Raw genomic sequence first — 22,026 nt, 5'->3', positions numbered from 1 at the left:
TTATCTCATAGTGATCGCAAGAACTCTTATATGTGAATAGCCGGCGCGGATTGGTTCTAGCAGCATTCCGAACTCCTTGAAAACGAATGCCCATTGGCTGAGGCACGAGGTTGATGTTATTTTTGAAATGGCTTACCTAGAAGGGGGACGTCAACGAGGTGGCATTTCCGTGTTGTTGCACTTCGTGGAAGGGAAGAACCAACTTCGAGGAGGAAGGCGGTAATGCTCGTTCACGTCTCACTGCATATCATTTAATTTTTCATTAACATGGAAATTTTGTTCTGCCGTTTGAAGGCAAAAGAGAAAAATAACATTCATAAAATAACCATTGCCTGCACTAAGCCCTACCTAATCATTTCCTATGCAACATCAGCACCAAATCGTATATTCACAACAAGAGTAATTTATGGTAAATCACGTTTTGCATTAAAAAATTCAAAAACAACTGCCCACCAGTTGCTCCTTTGCCAGCGCGACTACCCATGCACATAGGACAAGTTTGGTGCTGCATGGGCAGTCACGCTGGCAGAGGAGCAACTGGCGGGCGATATTTTACCAGTTTTGCGAGAGTCGTTCGTCTTCACAAGTTGTAGGAGCAATTCGTCTTCACGAGCTTTAATGCTTTTGGAGGTATGAACAATAACTACTATGGATAGTGAGCTATGTGGGTTGGTAGAGCGAGGAGGTGAAAGCAAAGATGGCAAGGGAGTTGTAGGAGGCAGTGAGGGTGAAGGGAGGGATGATGAGTGTGGGGGCTTTGAGGAGGATAACGTAGGTCGGAGGCGGCGAGCATGCACAGGTATCACAATGCGCTGCGGCAATAGTTGCCAAGCAACCGGCCACAGTAGTGATGCGGCAATAGTAGCCAAGCAACCCTTAGGATAGAATTTGTTTGTTTCAAACAAGGGCGGCCGCCCAAGGTGAAAAATTATGCAAGACAGAGTTGTGAGTGAGCAAGAAAATAGAGCAATCAAATACCATAGTGTTAGAATCAAATGGTTTTAAAAATAGAAAATACTAAAAAAAATTAATATATTTTTTAAAAATTTTAATATTATTAGGTAATAATTTTCACAAATTTATGCTAAAAAATACTAGAGTCCATTTTGAATCACTATAATGCTCTAAAAAAAGAAAAAAATAGACAAGTTTTAGTGTTTTTTTTTAATTTTAATATTTTTAGTTTGCAATTATTTCCACGTGCTAAGAATATTGTATTTTTCTATAACGACTTTAACAACTACAACATTTCCAAGGATGATCTTCCTCATGACAAAGAAAACACCGTCTACAATATTTATAACATTTTGAAATATAAAAAAACTCTATAAACTTATTATTGTGGCGAGTATCACCATTTCTTTTTTCTCACTACATATGTTCTATTTTCTCGCTATTTCCTATCTATTCTGAACCAATGAGAAGACACATTACTGTCTACGGAACCCAGAGAGGTCAAAATCTTGTTCTTCTATCTGACAGTCGGTTCCAAGAGATCAAGGTTGACACAATTAAGCAACATTTTGATATTCAAAATGTTGATTTCTCTTTGTGTCCCCTTACATTGTCTGGAGATAATGGCCATCTTGAATGCAGAGAGAACAATGATGGTGACCTATTTTACACCCTTGACCACAAAGTTTCACAGTTTTACAAGATTTTGGTCACCTCTTGTTTAATGTTGATGACTCAAAGGTTTCATCGATAGTGATCAAAGAAAAACTAGACGACCTATGGCTTCCATGTGCGAGTGTTATTGACTAATTCATTAGAACCCTGCCACTACAAACTAACCTTGTTGTGGCTTTAAGTCAAGTTCAGAAAGTTGTGCAATTTTTTGAGCACCCATGTCAATATGATGGGTATATTGCTTTTGAGTTGCCTCCACAAGCTAAAAACGCAAGTATGAATTGTATGGAGCAACCTTTTGATGGTCATTCTTGGGTAGAATATGTGACTTGCAACAATGATTTGTTCAAAGGTGTCGTGCAATTTAGCAGATGTTGTGGCCATCTGCAATGTGTCAATGTTGATTGTAATCATCATTTGAGAACAAATCTTCCAAATGATAGTCAATGGAAGGGACAATTATCGCAAGCACCACAAAGGGGATCAATTGGAGCAGAATTTGGCAAGCTTATGTGTGTCCATTGTCATCAGATGCCAGAATGTGTAAATGCTTGTGCTGCAATCATTTATTACTGCATCCCTATTGAAAAAGAGTCTGTTAGTAGATGTGTGCTTCATCTTGGTTATCACAAGCATCTAGTGGCTGAGGGAAAAAGTAGAGCTAATGACAAAGTTATTTCCCAATCTTTGCTTGCACGTGCAGCTTTAGATCCTTTGACTACAGCCAAACCGTTGGAGAGAGCAACAACAGAAGAGATAGTAATGAATATGCTCATGGGCCTAAGTTCCTCTAAGAATACTCCCTTGGCCGAAGATGAATTTGCCTCGTTCCTTGACACAATGACTCCACTCTCTAATAAGCATCGTGTACAACAGAGTTTGGAATCGGCCAAAAAAGCCAAGGGTATCACTTCCATGGGATTTGAGTCCATATTGAAATTAAACAGCAATAGCCGATACCCATACCTGCACAGTGTCCTTTTTCTAGGTCAGTTGGAGAGCACAGAAACAACCTCATGTTTTCAAAATGTCTACAATGGGTCCTGGTAGTGGGGTGGACTTGGTGTATCGTATGCGTCCTGGAGGTAACTTGCAAGATATGTGGGTACACTTTGACCATGTGCATAGAGTTTATGGATGGCCTACTATGTTAGCAATGTATATGATCCATACGTTCGAGAACTTTTAACTTTTGCAATATGTGAATTTACAGTTGAAAATAAGCATGCACAGATTGAGTTTTGGAGGTGGTGATGGATCTGGGATTCCAGAAACCTGAGTTTAGAGGTTTCATGGCAGATGAGGCTAATGCAAATTATATTGCTATTCAAACGGTTTACTTTGGTGGTGCAACTAAGAAAATGCCTGAAAAAGAAAGATCATGCGTGTTCCACTGGGAGCAAAGTATGGTTAGGCATACTTCAAAGTGTATCCGTCCCTCTTACCAAGAAGAGCACAAACTTAACTGCCAAAAGTGGATGCATGCCTCCACAGAGAATGCCGCAAATGTTTGTAAAGAGGAGCTTAGACAATTTTGGCATGTTTGGCATGCCATTGAGTCAGAGATTCCATCATTAGAAACATGGTTGTCTTGGTGGGATGTAAGAGTGCCTCATTGAGGTGATAGATTTGTTTGTCAAGATGCAGCAAGTGCTTTTGTGCCAAGAACCAATCTCGCAGAGGCAAATCATGCTAGCATGTGTGCAGCTATTGGATACAAGTCTAGTATTGGTTTGTATGAAGCAACCTGTGCAAATATGGCTCTAGCTGTGTTGCAGAGTGTTCGATACAATGCATACCTTAAAGATAGTAACACATGCACTGGACCAGGGAGATTTGGCTAATTTATGAGTCAGCATGCTGCTAGTGGGTCGGGTAAGAAGCTTATACACCTAGCTAATTCTTCTTTGAGGGAGATGTGCATGCCTAGTCCTGAGATGAACAGAGAATCAATGAGGGAAAAGTGTATTCGAAGATCTAGACCAATATTTGTGGACCCTGATGAAATTCTAGAAGATGACAGTCACAAACCTGAGTATGTGACAGTCACAACGACAAATGGGCTACCTAGGAGTACACAGTAGCATGATTCCATAGCTCCCCTCATGTGGTTGGAGCAAAAAGGGTCTCGGACTGTGTGGGCAAGTAGGCGTACTGAGCCTGGGAGAAAAATGACATGCTTTGGTGTTCTTGCAAATCATACTACAAGATGTGGGAGGTTCATTAATAAAATTGCACCTTCTGTGAAACACAGAGTTCCGCTTTTGGGGCAGGTGGAAATATCCTGCAAAAGGATCCAATTTAGGAGGCATTGTTGAGGGGTTTGTATGGTTCTGCAACAGTAGTAACACTCATACATGGAATCTGGATGACATGATTGTCGATCCTCCAGGACCTGCACCTTGGATTTGGGTTGTAGGTGAGGGCACTAATCTGCAACCATTTGAAGTTGAAATGTTGTTGAACAATGGGTTTGTTTTTAAAGAAGCACATGCAAATGCTAAGTGCAGCCACAATATTAGAACATGTGGTAGCACACCGAGTTCATCTCGTCCAAAAATTAGAGATGGCAAACTTGTTAGATGGAGATCAAAACTTACAAGAGATGCATAGGGCAGAATTATGGCTGCCAAATTAGTAAGGGAGGTAATTGTGGTCCCGAATGTATCACATGTGTTTCATGCTAGTACAACTAGGTCAGTGGAGAAAGGTGTTACATATGATGTCACACTTGCAGACTTCCCTCGATGCTCATGTGAGGATTTTCAGAGGTGTGATAGCAAACGTGTTGCATATGTGCCTTGCAAGCACATCTACTTTGTGTTTTTTAGAATCTTGGGTTTGGTCTCCGTTGCTCATGAGTTTGTGCATCAATCTGCACTTACAAAAGTAGAGCTATTTCAAGCTTTGGGAGGTTCTCAGATAGCATCATAGGTGTTAGAGTTCATGTGTTGACTTTTTTTGGGAAATGTTTGTGTCAAATTTTTGGTGGCCTATTTTGGAGAGGATCACCTAGAATTATGCTATGTGTCAAGTATTATGTTTTATGAATGGTTCTCAAATCTAAATTTGTCTCCATTGGTTCACAGATTTGTGGTACTGAAATAACATGCATGGCATAATTATTTTATTTCACAATTGTTTCTATTGTGGTGCTTACCCTTGGACTTGCTTGGAATGTGACTTCTTTTGATTTTTTTTGCTCGATGATTAGAAATCCATCTCTCTCTCTCTCTCTCTCTCTCTCTCTCTCTCTCTCTCTCTTATTATTTGATTATATCATTTGGACATGTGTCCTGCTTTTTCTCTTTGAGAGAAAAAACTTAATTATTTATTTTTATGCATCTAGAATCTCATTGGATCCCTTTAAACCCAATCCAATAGGATTCAAGCACATCATGAGTGCCAAATGGGGAGGATCTTGACATGTGTATTTTATGCTTCTTAAGATATCATGTTTGAATTGAACACTTCAAGCACCTTAGTCATGTAAGCATGAAAATTGTTTATGTCTCTTGAGAGATCATGTTTGAATTGAACACTTCAAGAACCTTAGTCATTTAAGCATGAGAAGCACCTCAAGCTTGGGCAAGGTTCCCACAAACACTTTAAGCACCTTAGTTAGCAAGCACGACAAGCACCTCATGCTTGGGTGGGATTCCCACCTCAAGGTCAGCCCTAGCTTGCCTAAGATCAAAGGACTCTTTAGCACTAACTTTTGGAGGTCTTTAATTGAAGCTAACCCTAAGGTCTTTAAGCTCCACTAGGTAGCATTTCTCTTTAACAGACCATCTCTCATTTGGACCCCTTTAACCTTGGCCCCGTGTTGAGACAGATCCATAAGCACATGTCTATATCTAACCCTTGTTCCCGTTTATTCTTCCACATTAAATGATCAGTTTAATATGAGAAAATCATTTGGGTTGGTTACATATTAGATTTTATGACAAGTTAGAAAGAGGGCTCAAAGGATATTTTGAGGAAAAATGGAAACCATCTCCAAGGAGAATCCAAACACCCAATGTTTGATGAAAAGGACGATCCTTGGGCTGGCTAAGAGCATCTCTCACTACAAGAGGTTGTGTGCTCTTGTGACGCTGTTAGCGACGGAAATACACTGGGTTTTTATAACCCCCGGCGTCGCTAAAACCGTCGCTAATAGCGTCGCTACGAGAGCGTCGCTATATGCGTCGCTATAGGCGTCGCTATAAGCGTCGCTATATAGAGACGCTCATAGCGACGGTTATAGCGACGCTCTCACAGAAGTCTATAGCGACGCTCCAGAGCCATAAATAGCGACGGTTATAGCGACGCCCGAGAGAAATTTTTTTTGGTGACAGGGCATTGAATGCCTTGCCACCCATCAACCATATTGTACTTGATTCACTTTTTAAAAAAAGTGCAAGGGTAGATAATAGACCCAAAATAGTCACCCACAAGACGCATTGTTTGCAAAATTGACAAGCGTAAAATTGACAATTGTACACATCATAGGCAAAATGAATTGATTGGCAAATGTAATAATGACAATTGTACAACATCATAGGCATAAAGAATTGATTGGCAAAATGAACTGCGGTGACAAATGTAATAATATACATGGTTCAAAAAGACGTATAAAATCCGTCTCATGATACATAAGCTATGAGAAACCCTAAACTAATGCTATCTAGCTACGGCTAAACTGACGTCGTCTAGTCAGACGTCTCATCGCGTCCAAGCGACGTATCTAACGGATTCTGCAAAAAAAGACAATAAGACAGCTTTCAGTAAGTATAAACATATAACGACATTTATAAAACAATACAAAAAATAGAAAAGAGTAAACCCTAATACTAACCATGCCGCCGCGAGAACTGAGAATGTCCATCAGGGCGTTTAAGCCCTTCCTGCCTGCGTACTCGCCCTCGTACGGTGTGGGATCACGTCCTGTCATCGACCACTAACAAAAAATACAAAGATTTCATTATGTTAGAATTAAAAAACTCATAAACCCTAAACTATCGAACATAAAGAGCAATGCGAAAACACTTACAAAATCGGCCTCAAATGATGCCCATCCACCGCTCCCCAAGTGGTGCGAGCTCCCTGCCTCTACTCGCGCTCTGGTTGCATCCTTTTGTTGTTTCCACTTGTCGGGATTCTCGCGCGCTGCTTTCTTCGCATTCTTCCAATCTTCTTTGGCCAGCCAATCTGGCATGTTCCACCCATGCTTGATTGCTTTTTGCACTTCGGAACGCTTGTGTTTGCAGTATTCGCGCATTCGAATCTTCATCAGGTCTTCATTGAAGCGCTGATCCCGTGTTGGAACGGGAAACTCATCATGAAGTATGCTGATGACTCTGTTTTTTAAATCACTTGGTACTTCACTCCATTTGTTTAGTATGTAGTGTCTAAACAGCTGAGAGCAAAGACCACGCATGCGCGAGATCACCTTCTTGCCGTCATCATCCATGATGATGCCGCCGCTGAAGTCGACGGAGTAAGGCAAGCCCTCTGGCCGGTGACGCGTGAACCTGGGTGTCCCGGCAGGGGTCTCTAGCAGCGTGTCAATGGGGGTACGGACGTCAGGTGTCTCCACCGGCGTCTGGGCCCCGAAGCGAGGAGTGTCGAGTGGGGTGGCTCCTGGCGGAGTAGGTAGAGGTGTGTAGCTGCTAGGAATAGTCAGCCGCGCAAAACCTGGCGTAGATGGCGATGCTGTGGCTGGTGTGGGGGCGGGCAAAGAAGGGGAGGGTAAAGAGCCTCGTCGAACACGATGCGGTGTGGAGGCATCGGCGGCGGAATCCCCACAACAACCGCCACCGCCACCACTAGAGCGCCGGTGTCTAGACGAGTGTGAAGATCGTCTCGTCGACGTCGAAGCTTCCGAGCGCGCCGAATGCTCCGAACGAGAGGGAGATGCGGATGGAGTAGGAACGCGCGATGATGCGCCAGAGCGATGACGCTCCACGTACCACTGTCTCTGCTGCGGTGACAAAGAAGAAAGAAACTCCTCATCATCCATACCTGCATTAAACACACGAATATTTAAACTTAATACTGAATGAATAGAGTAGACAATGACGCAAAGACCATTAAATACAATGACGTAATGACGCATATAAATACAATGACGCAATGAATTGAGTGATAGAAGAGGCAAGTCGAAAACTCAGAATTTTCAATCAAAAGATGTGAGCGCGAGTAGAAAAGAGCGTTATACACCATGGAAGGTACTTAGAGAGCCAGAGCTTTTACAACACGAAGCAAAATTGTTCAAATACAATATTTGTGGCTTTAAGAGATCTCTCTCTCATCCTCGCATAACTCAGCATAACTTCCTATATCTATATAGAGCTCTCCGTTTAAACACATATCCTCTGTTTCATTTTGTAGCTCCTCTGCATGCACCCCATATAGAGTAGTAGCATCTTGATGCTCGTCTGGCACCACCGCAGCGGCTTCTGATTGAGCATCTTCTCTGATCTCCTCCATTGATGTCGTTGTGATTGGCACATGGTAGCCTTCATACGTCCTTGCACTACGAGGGGCTACCTCTATGACGTACCACCAATTTGATGTAGATTTTGTAGGATGAAATATTACCTGCCAAAGCCACATAACTTACATGAGAGCTTTCAAGCACATAACTTGTAAAAGGGGGATGTTAACTAGCTACATACTTACTTGTTCACAATGCTCGGGTAGTACGAAAGTGTCTCTTAGGTCAGTCCATTTCTTAGTAGAATCCACCTCAAGAAAACCAGACTCTCCTCTACGCACAGTAGCGTTGCGACCCTCCATGATTATCTTGAACCATTGCACGTCGAACAAGTCGACAAAAAATCCTCTGTAATCGATCCTCAAAATCTCTTGTAGCGTGCCGAAGTAAGTGAGTTCCGCCACCACAGGATCTGCATCAGAGGAACGTCGTCGACTAGACTGTTCAAATTTTGCCATGATTCCACAATCTTGAGTAAAACGCTTTCTGTCGATCCGTTCCACCCTAAAATGTCGACCTTTACACCATGCTGCTGTGTATGACTTATACTACAACGAACAAAGATTATGAGTGGCCGTTCAAACGTTTAGAAATAAAGTCACTAGCTAGTCATACATTGCAAACTTACCTTGGTCGCGCAACCCCGAGAGTACTCCCACTCTTCCTCAGTCACTTCGTCACCGCATTGTTGTGCGCTTTTCAATTGGTTGTGCAACCATCTTAAGCTCATGAATGTTGGTAGGCTCTCCAGAACCGTCAGATAGTGCATCGGTGGTCGTCTTCCCCGTCTCCACTCGATTCGTGCCCTTTGTCACTCTTGCTTTGCATCCTCATATTGTGAAATCCACTTTTGCATCACTGGATTGTGAAGCATGCAAAATCGGTTGATTTTAGCCTCTAGATCTTCCGTCATCTTCTTCTCAACACCGAGATTGCACATGACAATCCCAGATATGCGCTCATCATCTATGGTTCGCCATAGCGTGTCCCGGGCTTTATCAAATCCATCTAGCCACTCTCCAATGTACACTAGGGACTCTGATACCAACCAACCTTCTGCCATGCTACCCTCCGGACGTGCCTTTTGACGCACATATCCCTTAAGCGTTTTCATGAAACGTTCTAAGAAGAACATCCATCTGGAATGAACTGTGCCAGCTATTTCCACCTCATCAACTATGTGAACAAGAAGATGCACCTGAATGGTTAGCATGGTAGTAGGAAAATGTTTCTCAAACATGCACACAAGCTCCGCAGCATTTAGTTTGGCGAATGGTATGGAGTCTACGTTGATCTCCTTTTGTGAGATCCATTGCACCAGCTTTGCAAGTTTGTAGATTGTGTTACGGATGTCGAGAGACAAACATCCCTCAATGGCAACCGGTAAAATAAACTGTAAAGTATGTGCAGCAATGATATTAAAGTCCACATTTTATGCAATGATATTAAAGTCCACTATGAACGTACCTGACACATTTTATGCCAATCGTGTGACTTCAAACCGGTAAGCTTTCCTTCTTTAGTAAAACACATTCGAAGCGAGTGCATTACGCCAGTGGGGGTCCGCAAAGATCGAATGGTCTCTTTTACTTTGCGTTCTTGGGCTCCTGTGAAAATCCATGGTGCTTTAGGGAGTTTTATCGATCCATCAGACGCTGTTTGCGGCCAATATTGCTCCATACGATCCACATTTCTAAGGTCAACTCTGGCTCCCAAAGTATCTTTCTTGCCGATCAGATGGTCCCATAGTAGATTACCCACATTCTTGAATATGTGCATTGGATCGAGCAAGTGATTGATCATGAGTCGGGGCCAGTATGGTAACTCGTACCATAGAGATAGTCTCTTCATCCCTGGAGGCAATCCGTCATCGCACATCTCCTTCTTCTCTAACCATGCTTGTGCAGACATCCTTGGTGGCTCTCTTCCCAAAAAGCCGTCGCGTAACACATGATTCTCTGGAAGATACGCTTGATGACCTTCGTAGATTTGCTTCTTCAGTGAGGGCGTCCTACGTGCATTCAGTCTAGGTCCACATGTGACACATGCTCTGTATCCGCTTGTTTGAAGCCCTGCATGTATACACATGATAATAGATCAACTATGGGAAAAAACAAGATTTACAGTGTCTGAGTGAGGAGTGTCAATAGATCACCTGAGCATTCTGTTAGCCCGGGATAGTCATGCATAGTCCACATTAGAATGCCTCTGATCAAAGCATTCCGACGTCGTCTTGTGTGTCGGCTCATATCCACCACCTCTATGCCAATCCACAATTGTTGTAGCTCTTCCAATAGTGGACGAAGATACACATCCATATTCTCCACTTTATATCGCCCTGGCACAATCAAGCTTAGCCATAGGTGCCCCTTCTTCGTAGTCAACCACGGGGGAATGTTGTAGTTGACGATGACAACGGGCCATACACTGTAAGATGTTGATCTTTGACCAAATGGATTTACGCCATCCATAGCCAGGCCTAAGCGCAAATTTCGAGCTTCCCTGGCAAAATCTGACCATGTTCCATCTATATGTTTCCAGGCTGCGCAATCTGCAGGAATTCGTAGCACACCATCCTAAGATTTATTCTCCTCATGCCATGATGCTAGGGCGGCCATGGACTTACATTCGAAGAAATGCTTGATGCGAGGAAACAGAGGAAAATGTCACAAAACCTTTTGTGGAATTTTTGTCCCGTGGAGATCTACTCGATATCTTTCGGAATCACATTTCGGACACTTCTCCATGTCTATGTATTCCCCTCTGAAAAGAATGCAGTCATTAGGACAAGCGTGGATAGAATTGTAATCCATCCCCAAGTTTCGCAAAAATTTCTTGCTTCATCTCGGGAATCTGGCATCACATTGTCAGCTGGTAGTATGTGCTCTTTAAGCAATCTACGCAACATAAAAATACGATACAGTCGTGTAAAAATCTATCAGATCATTATACATTTAGAGTTTTATTAAAGTAAACTAATTGTAATAGATCACCTGAAAAGCGTTGTGACGCTAGTGTCACTCCATCCAAACTTTGCCTGCATGTTGAGAAGAACCAAGAGTGCTTTCAATCTAGACATACGTGCTCCATTATACAATGGCGTATCGGCTTCACTTTTCATATCATCATAGATAAGCCTTTCTGAATCCATGATCGTCTCGATCATTTCATCAATCTCGGGCTCAAACATTGCCTCGTTGGGAATGTGCTCTGCATGATCATCCCCCGAGCTGTCAGAGGCTACATCTTGTGGCCTCACATATGCTGCTTGACCAAAGCGCCTGCGAACACGTCTATTGGGTTGCAAGATTGCTGCTTGTTGGCCAGCGTTAGAGTCCGACGAGTTATAATTGGCAACAACTAAATCTATAATAGATGGATCGAACTCGCCAAATTCGCGAACGTGCTGCAAAGAAACACGTCTTGTCCGTCGCACAGCATGCTTGCATTGATTACAAGGACATAAGACCCTCGTTGAGAGATAGGTGTTTCGGTTGGACGGTCCCACATCCTCGTCACTACTCATAATGAGGATAAAAATCTTATAACCTGGACAACAAATTTAATATTCTATTGGCATTCTTCGTCTTATCTCTCTCTCTCTCTCTCTCTCTCTCTCTCTCTCTCTCTCTCTCTCTCTCTCTCTCTCTCTCTCTACCTCACATTCTCTAGTCATGTCCAATCCCCGCACACCTCGGTCTAGAGGTGCACGGAGATCAGAACCACCGGGTCATAATCTTGTCTTTATTGGTCAATACCTATATTTGTGGGTACAAGAAATCTACAGACCCACGTCTACATGATACTGCATGTAGTGGACAAAACCCCTTTGCCTCTTCTCTAGCTGTAGCACTTCACAGCATCTTAACATCTTTTCACAGTAGATCTTTTCACTGTTCGTCTAACTCTAAACCCTAAACCGTAAGTAATTCTTGCGTGAACTCGATCTAACGTAAATAAGCGTAAATCTAAATAAACGTAAATCTAACTAAAAATAAACCTAAATCTAATTTAACGTAAGTCTACATCTAGCATAATCTTTAACGTCTTTTGGGATAGTTTCCTACGACGTTAAAACTCTCTTCTTCTTTTGTGTGTGTGTGTGTGTGTGTGTGTGTGTGTGTGTGTGTGTGTGTGTGTGTGTGGGTAAACCTAAATAAACCTAAGTCTAATCTAATATAACATAAATCTAAATCTAACGTAAATTATGTTATATTAAAAACAAAGAACTAAACTAACATGGATTATAAGAACCTTAAAACTGATTTAACACATAATTTTTCACATAACTCGGCAAGAGTTGGCATTCTCATCACTAAAGATGTGAGAGTTAACTTTCGGCGGTGACGCTGCCTCATCTCCATCCACATCTGACGACAGCAATTGGCCCTTTGGACCGTTCTTGCTCTTGTTACTAACTTTGAAGTTGCTGTTGAATGACTAGAGGTTGTCTAGATGGTCATTGTCGGGGATGTAGTGACTCTTGCCGCCCTGAAGATCCACCTTCTTCCCTATCTTCTGAAGACATTTCACCAGTACTTTTGGATCGACGGAGCCCACCATGAGTGAAGGCAGCAATACCCTATATTCCATTGAGGGCTTTCTTCACCCGCTTCATGCAGGCATCGCAGTCTATGGAGACCTAAATCTAATCTAATATAACGTAAATCTAAATCTAGCATAAATAAACGTAAATCTAACTAAAAATAAACCTAAATCTAATTTAATTTAACTTAAATAAACCTAAATCTAATTTAACGTAAGTCTACATCTAACCTAATCTTTAACGTCTTTTAGGATAGTTTCCTACGACGTTATAACTCTCTTCTTCTTGTGTGTGTGCGCGTGTGTGGATGTGTGTGCCAATAAAAAGAGATAAATGGTATAACCTTTCTATCACCCATGCCAAGTATGATAGATTGGTTATGCCATTTCCCTCTTGAATAATAGGTCTTGAGTTCAACTCCTCGCCGGCTAGATCTTTAGGTCTTTTAATTTTAATTAGTTTCCTACGACGTTAAATTAGTTTCTCTCTCAATGTGTGTGCGTTTTTTTGTTTATGCATGTTTTCTCTCTCTTTTCCTCTCTCAATGTGTGCGTTTTTTGTTTATGCATGTTCTCTCTCTCTTTTCCTTTCTCAATGTGTGCGTTTTTTGTTTATGCATGCTCTCTCTCTCTTTCCCTCTCTCAATGTGTGTGTGCATTCTTTGTTTATGTATGTGTGTGTGAGTTTTTGTTTATGTTTGTACTCTCTCTCTCTCTCTCTCTCTCTCTCTCAAAAACACTATGTGTGTGTGTGTGTGTGTGAGAGAGAGAGAGAGAGAGAGGGAGAGAGAAAGAGGGGAAGGGAACATGACAGTGAGGAGAGGGAAGGAGCATACCTGGCTCTCCTTCCTCTCCTCGTGTGTGTGTGTGTGTGTGTGTGTGGAGAAGAAAGAGAGAGAGAGAGAGAGGGAGAGCGTTACCTGCTCCTTGCTTGAGGGCGTCGAAAAACTCAGATCTGAGATCTGAGTTTTTGGGCGCTCTCTGTTATTTTTTTTAGCCCAGCCGGTGTCGCTATGAGCGTCGCAAATTTACTTGTAAATTTGCGACGCTCATAGCGACGCCGGGAAATTTTTTTTGGAGCGTCGCTGTGTGAGCGTCACTAACATGAATAGCCTCTTGTAGTGTCTATCATAAAGGAGAACGACAACGAAAATAGGCCCTGGAACAAGAAGAATTTGATACACCGCCTAAGGAGGATTCACCCAAAGAACCAGTCAACCCTACTGCAGAAGTTCCACGCTCCTCTCCCCCAAGTGCACCACCACAACCGGAGGACACAACAGAACCACAACCAGAGGAGGCCACTCTATTGCTAGCAATATGGAACTAGATACTAAACCGCCCAAAGAAATTGTCAAGGAGCAAGAGGGTGAACCAACTAGGCCCATAGAGACACCAAATACTCAAATCAGCCAGCTAGATGAGCCAATCATTGAGGCTTAGGATACACAAACGAATCAGCCTGAAGCCACCAACACAAGAAGAATGGAGAATCTAGAGAACATAGATGACACAGTATGCACACAATGTGGTGGACAAAATGAAAGAAGAAATCTATGCTCACCACCAACAGCTTCATGGCGTATACAGGCGACCGCGGCTCTCAAATGAAAGACATGGCCAATGTCTGTGTCGAATCATACAAAGAAGCCATGGAATTCAAAGAAAAGGAATTGGTTTGAACTAACTGCAAAGACATCAACGGATTTGGAAGCTCTCCATACAAGAAATCAGCAGCAAGAGCAACAAGTCACAACGGCCACCTTAGCTCTACAAGAATCTACTTCAACAATCGACATGCTACAAATCCAGCTAAGCATTGCAAATACTCATTTGGCACAATTAGAAGCTAGGTGGCAAGAGCAAAATACATTTCTAAACGAGCTCAAGGACAACCCTATAGTAGCCACACTACAAGGCACAAATCAGGCATACAAAGCAGTGGAACAGAAAGCTAAAGACCTTGAGATGGAGCTGAAGCTAGAGCAAATGCAAAGAAGAAAGCTCTCTATCGAGTTTATGCAGCAAGAGGGGAGATACCAATAGGAAATAGACCAACTAAAAGCAGAATTGAGCAAAGCTCAAGCAACAGCAACGGCATAGGCTACCATACCAGAGGAAGGACAAGTAGATTCTGCAATGCAAGATCAAAATACGCTACAATTTTTGGATTTTGAAGCAGCAGCCACTGGAGAGGCCAGTCTTCTTGATCTAGATATTTCTCATGATGAAGTTGGACCCTCCACTCAACCGAAAAGCTTAACTACTGAGGAGGAAGCAGCATTGAAAAAGCACATGGAAGAGGAGACAGAGACCATTTGGAAGGAAGCCATGCAGTGGGAGGAGCGTATATTGCATTCCATCAATGTAAACCTCCTCACACCACAGATATAAATGAGTCATCAGGCTGTCCCACCTTGTTACTTGGTAAGCCAAAGGTGCTTTTTTACTTACTTCAGCCTACAATAGGCCGCTTGGCATGATCTAGGCCATTGCCCTATACCCAAGTCACACGGCCAGGACCTTTTTAAACGATCTTTAAATTTCATATTATTGCAAAGACTATGACAATATAAAGCAGCTACACCAAAAAAGCAGCTGGCAGGAAGGATGACCCGCAAGAGGCCAGAGCATGATGATGTAGAGTCCACATCAGAGGAAGAAGAGGATGAAGAGGAGGACGACAACGTGGGTGGGGGCGAGAGAAATAGTGAAAAGGATGATTTCAACTCTAAAGACGATCGAGTCAACATCATCCCCCTGGCCAAGATATAGAAAAAATCCCCTCTGAAGCTCCAAAGGCTTCTACTGAAGACGAATGTTTCTGATGAGAAGAAAGGTAGGTCCATTGTGGTGGGAAGGAAACGGGATTTTGCACCTCACTTGGATGCTCTTTTCCTTCGTGTCACATTCAATCGTCCTGACAAGAGTACCGCATGTCTCCTCTTTCGATGCCATTACTTTCATGAAAGCTTCAATTGCAAGCTGAATATCTTTAGGCATGATGGTACACGCTTGGCGTGAATAGCGCAGGGGCCTTGCTTTGATTAGAATCCTAACCTATATTATGCTTTGGTCAAACATCAAATTATCTCACTGTAAGGTTCAAAAGAACAGTGACTTGACAAAACACATGAGCTGAAAGCTTACATGGCTTTATGGTTGCAATGCTAATCTTGTACCCATCATTATTGTTGCCATGCCGTTTGAAGAATCAAGTTGCATATATTAGAGAAACTATTGTTGCTTGTTGTGGCGGATGAAGTGAAAGCAACGGGCGGTGTTTGTGGATTGAAGTAGCTCTGGCAGAAGACTTTTGTATACTTGAGCATGACCTCAGTCTTGTTGCAGGTAACCATTGACCCACTCAAAAAATAGTGCTTGAACACTGACGTTTACAGCCACTATCCCTTGCCATGTCTACAATCAATATATATATAAGCGCAATACGGACTTTTGGACCGAATAGATCATGCCATATTAGAGTGACTAAGACTGTACACTATCCATGATGCTCTCATGATCATTCGGACCCAAACGCCAGCGAGGGTTGCTCCCTTACCCTCGCTCCCTTTCTTCTTGTTGACAATCCTCTCCAGCCGTAGCTTCACAGCAAGGACAAGATGGGAGTGGTGTATGGCCACCTTCGGCCACTCATATTGTACAAAATAGATGATTGTAAGGAAAGATATCGTGGATATACTAGTGGTGACAATGATAATGAACATAGAGATTGAAGCGGGAGAGATCGAGATGATAGAAACTCTAGCTCTTCAAGGGCATGAAGCATAGGAACTTTGGCACATATATTCACAATAGTAGACGTTTTGACTGCATAAGCACGACTCCAACTAGACAACATTGTAAGGTCCGTTATCTGCATCCAATTCCCAATGACTATCTGTTTGCTTGGCGCAACACATAAATGCTACAAAGCAGGGCACGACTTCCGTTTCTTATTATTTTTGGAGAGACCACAATGCCAACTCTCCACCATACTTTTCTATGGCACTCCTACATGACGTGCACTATATATATACTTAGCATTTTCACTATGTGACGCTTCATTGCAAGACGGAATGTTTAACTATTCACATTGCTTTTATGTAGCATGACACAAACATTGTGCGCCATTTTGCACAATTGGACAACATCCATACATGATTATCAGGTCAGTAGTGCGATTTTATATTTTTTATAGTCTGTTGATGCTTTCAATATTCTTTGAGTTTGTCGATGCTTTCTTAAGTTTAGTTTAGCTATATATTTTTTGCACTAGTACATGCTCATCTCGATCATCGTATCTATATATCAAATAAACACGCACTTCTTTTCTCACAGTTCGGCAATTCAACTTATGTATTGCAAGCTAGTAGCGAAGATGGGTCTCCGATCTATATTTCCAGGCTAAATGGTAAACTGCAAACAACCTCCAAAGATGGGTCCTCAATCAAGAGATTAAATGGCCAATATTACCCTGCTAAATAGCAATTTGCAAACAACTACCAAAGTAGGTTAAGGAGTAGCATTTAAGCAGAATGTTTAAGCTGCAATCCTTTGCTTGGTTCAATTATCTACTTTAATAGGCCTTTATTATATAGTGAACGCTATGGGACACAACTTGCTTCTTCCCAATGCTCATCAAGTCCCAATTTGAGCTATTGTTGTTGCCTATCAATTAGTTCTACTTATCTACTCGTGTTCCATAACAAAAGATAACGCGATCACAATCACAACCAAGTAAACAACTACGCTCCAAATTCTATGAGAACATGTACGTCAAAGAGGAGCACTTTGGTCTCACCGTTCAAATAGTTCTAGAAAAAGCTATGAAATTAGACCATTTTACAAACAACTAGAGAGGTAATCAATCATCATAGGGACATACTCTACTGGCTCTCTTCTTATTATATTCAATTTCTTCAACAGATTCCCTCGAATCCAGTACTTTGCTCCTATGGAGAATCTCATCTAAAATGGAGAGGTGTTGAAGTCTCGAACCTGAGACAGGGGAAGCTTTGACTCCGCTCACGAGCTCGTCTAGCCAGGATGCCTTTGCGCTCGGCGCTGCATTTGATGAGGATTGATTAATTTTATAAGAAAGGCATGGGCTCCTTGCCTTGCCTCGTCCTCGCCTCCGCTGTTGCTTCGTCTCTACCTCGTCGTTGCCTCCTGCTTCATGGCAGCTTCCCCCCCTCTTTCCTGTGCAGCATCGTGCCTCCTGCTTCGTCGCAACCTCCCCCCTCTTTCCTACGAAGCATTGCGCCTGCGAGCCCGCCCGGGGATCTTTGATGATTCTTCTTTAATAAACTCTTTAACGTGATTGGGTACCCCATATTCAATCACCATATAGGATATTGCTTTGTTTATGTTTTGTAGGATATTCTATACAAAGGCCCACCAAGCTGTAAACTTCCTTGTAACCTTCGTCACGTCTTGTCACGTTGTTGAAACGTCTCGACTCTCAATGAAGGTTCCAGACGTCGTCTACACGGAAAGCATGACGTAATTTAGGCAGATTTAGTCGCTCGATCGCCCCTATTTCAAGAGACCCCTTACCAGAACGTTTGCATATCTCATCCTCGTTGTTTTAGGGTCTCCTTCTGCGTTTGTTCCTGTTTTTAATACCCATATCCATCCTCTTCTCGCATACGTTCAGCCCGCAATCATGCAGATCTTTGTGAAGACCCTCACTGGCAAAACCATCACCTTGGAGGTCGAAAGCTCCGACACCATCGACAACGTCAAGACCAAGATCCAAGACAAGGAGGGCATCCCCCCTGACCAGCAGCGCCTAATCTTTGCTGGCAAGCAGCTTGAAGATGGCCGCACCCTTGCCGACTACAACATCCAAAAGGAGTCTACCCTCCACCTTGTGCTTCGTCTGCGTGGAGGGATGCAGATCTTTGTGAAAACGCTCACTGGTAAGACCATCACTCTTGAAGTTGAAAGTTCTGATACCATTGACAATGTGAAGACGAAGATTCAGGACAAGGAAGGTATCCCTCCTGACCAGCAGCGCCTCATCTTTGCTGGTAAGCAGCTTGAAGATGGTCGAACTCTTGCTGATTACAATATCCAGAAGGAGTCCACACTTCACCTTGTGTTGCGGCTGCGTGGTGGCATGCAGATCTTTGTGAAGACCCTTACTGGTAAGACCATTACTTTGGAAGTAGAGAGCTCTGACACAATTGATAATGTGAAGACCAAGATCCAGGACAAGGAGGGTATCCCCCCGGATCAGCAGCGTCTTATTTTTGCTGGGAAGCAGCTTGAGGATGGGAGGACTCTGGCTGATTATAATATTCAGAAAGAGTCAACCCTCCACCTTGTACTGCGTCTGCGTGGTGGCATGCAGATTTTTGTTAAGACTCTGACCGGCAAGACAATCACCCTAGAGGTTGAGAGCTCTGACACCATTGATAATGTGAAGACTAAGATTCAGGATAAGGAAGGTATTCCCCCCGACCAGCAGCGCTTGATCTTTGCAGGGAAGCAACTGGAGGATGGGCGCACCCTTGCTGATTATAATATCCAGAAAGAATCTACTCTTCACCTCGTCCTTAGGCTCAGAGGGGGGAATTGATTGTCCGGGTTGATGGAATGAATGGCTTGTATGCTGATTGATTTGCGTTGTAAATATTCAATAATCAATAAATGGGTTCTCTTTTGAAGATCTCTTATTACGTTGCCAAAATGGATTGTTAGAGATGCTTTTGTTGTAATGTTTTGAAGTGTTTGATGATTTTTAGTCTCTAACCCAGGTTTTCAATTTAATCCCTTTCTGGTTAATTTATATCAGAGCTTGTTTCTGCTTAGCGCTTGATCAGTTGATGTGTTTTGCAATTCTTTAAGCCCCTGAAGGGGCAGGTATGTATGTCAGCTTGACGGAACAGAATTACGTGGCCATGGCCATACATCGGCTATTCTGCTGTCGATGTTTGGGATGGATGGATCTTTTGGAGTCCCAAATTATCTTGCGGTGGCCTTGTGCAAAGTTTTGTGGAATGGGTTGGTGCTAGTCTGTTTAGTAAGTGTGAGCGGCAGAAACAAACGGAAACTTTTTTTGGTTATTGATCTGCGCTATATTGAACTGTAGTCTCATTGAGCCATGATCTTAATGCCCAGTCATCATGATATTAAGCAAGAAAATGCTAGAGGAGAGTGTCATGGTGTTAGGGGCGGTTGATTGTGTTATGGTAGGGAATTTTCTTTTACCTACCATTATAATGCTGGGAGTGTAGTACAGCTCCATGAAGAACATACGCCAGATTCAATCTGAGCGTGTGGAAAATCGGTTCCTGAACACTGTTTCCACTCTAGACGGGCCCCTGTTGGGTGGGTGTCAAAAGGTGTGGCTGAGGCTGATCTTTGTGATTTACCTGTGTTCCTTGCTTTGTGTGTGTGTGTGTGTGTGTGTGACCCCTTGCCTGGTGCTCTTATGGGCCTGATAAAGCACTTGCTGGGTTCTTACTGCACATTGGTAGAGGTTTTGTAAAGGTGAGAAGCTTTGTTGATGCGCTACATTCTTTGCTGAGTTGATATAACATCACTACAATTGTGAATATCGGCTACTTCAATTACATGATCCATACATAAAGAGAACTCCTCTACATACATTTCTATTTTCTTTTATCCATACCGTAGACCAAAACACGGATTCCACACAACTCTCGATGGTAATACAGCTCCTGGCCATTCTTTGCAATTTTGGTAGAATTGACCTTTGGCAATTCTTCCTTGGAAAGTATTGAGTACAATCGACCTCAGGCATTACATGTGGCTTGAGGAGGCAACTTTTCAAAAGGGGATAGTAAAATTAAGACGCAAGAGATCTTGATTTCTCCTAATCTAATAGCCCTCAATGATAGGGCCGCTTTATGCTAATTGGTACCATTGATGCAGCTTAGTGCATGTTCCCAATCTTCGGCTCGTGAAGCACACCCTACTCTTGACCCTATTACATATATGTAAAGAGTGCTCACTCACAATATCTTTGAATTGAGCCACTATACATTCTCTCTCAAAGACGCAAAGATTTCGAGCGAACTTTCCAACTTCGTTTCAGATAACAGCTTCTAATTATTTGCAGTAACTAGTCAGTCTTGGTGGGCGTTACTCTTTGTTGTACATGTTTTGTGCAGTTGGTTACTTCGTTGGTTGGAGCAATCAAAAGGAGCAAGGAGTTTTGAATGTCGATAACCTAGTGCAAAATGTTTATGAGGAGAAAAAGGTTAGGATAAAGGGTTGTCCTCGTGTTACAAAATGGTTATAGTCTTGTTTGGTGGGCCTTTGCCATACGTGTTTTGATAGATTTTGGAGCACAATTGGTTACTTGGTTAGTTGGTTTTGATTGATGTCGCCTCCGTTCTTGTTGTGGAACACAAGTGGATGAGTAAAGAAGTTTTTGAAATAGCATTCTCCAAAGTAGTTTTGCATGCAAAGAAAGTGGCTCTTGCAATAATCTTGTTTCGAATTTGGGACAACTCCCCATAAAACCTTCAATGTAAGTATCTTCATGGAGCTTGGCCATTTAACTTCCTAGATACTGTTTACACTCTTTAGCCACATCTCTTTTGACCAATTCACCTTCCACAATTTGCCAAGCAGAGTGAACTTGTCTGCTTTGTAAGTAAGCTTGTTATATGTATTTAAAAAACCTATGTCTTTGGACAAATATCAAGCTTTCTAATCTAATTGGTCAAGCTTTCCAATCTAATTGCGGCCTGGAGGCATGTGTTGGACTAGGGGTTCAACCGCATGGTAGCACCAGCAGCAAAGCAGTCAGGCACTCTATACCTAGGAGGAGCTGAGTTCTTAACCAAGATAACAACTTGCCTTGTCGGTGAAAGAGATGCATTAAAAGCACTCTATACCTAGAAGGAGCTGAGTTCTTAACCAAGATAACAGCTTGCCTTGTCGGTGAAAGAGATGCATTAAAAGATGCTCCATATCAAATGAGTGGGCCGAAATGATCGAGCAACCCAAATGAAGAAAAGTGATCAATCCTTCTACATCAACAGGGCCCACAAAGGCAAAAAAGACAACACAACCAGAGTACGCCAGAGATGAAGGGGCAACCAGTCCCGAGCCTATTGGATCAGAGGCGGATGAAGAAGAAGTAGAACTTCAACGAATAGACCCAAACACTCAAAAAAGGAAGCGCGCATTTGTATATTTCTGAAGAATAGAACAGAGGGAAAGGAAGGTAAGGAGGAGCAGGAGAGAAAACAACGAGCAGAGGAAGAGCAAAAACAAAGACAAAGGGAAGCCGCCCAAGAGAGAAGAAAGGTGGAATGATTTAGGAAAGAGCAACAAGCCCAAAGCTTGTCAAAGATGATGAGGGAGAAGATTAGAGAACATACTAGTCA

General features: G+C 42.6%; 1 protein-coding gene across 1 annotated transcript; it reads left to right on the top strand.

The window, feature by feature from the left end:
* The first annotated feature begins 18,210 nt into the window (after positions 1–18,210).
* On the top strand, positions 18,211–19,329 carry LOC147443749 (polyubiquitin-like). The gene has a single exon (XM_086526548.1). The coding sequence runs from the start codon at positions 18,324–18,326 to the stop codon at positions 19,239–19,241; it is 918 nt and encodes a 305-aa protein (XP_086382674.1). The 5' UTR covers positions 18,211–18,323; the 3' UTR covers positions 19,242–19,329.
* The last annotated feature ends 2,697 nt before the right edge of the window (positions 19,330–22,026 follow it).

Source organism: Adiantum capillus-veneris, chromosome 13 (genome assembly GCF_014529385.1).
Source record: "Adiantum capillus-veneris isolate H3 chromosome 13, ASM1452938v2, whole genome shotgun sequence".
In the NCBI taxonomy this organism is placed as follows: Eukaryota; Viridiplantae; Streptophyta; class Polypodiopsida; order Polypodiales; family Pteridaceae; genus Adiantum; species Adiantum capillus-veneris.
Note: the sequence above shows the minus strand (reverse complement) of the source record. Positions and strands in the feature narration are given on the sequence as shown.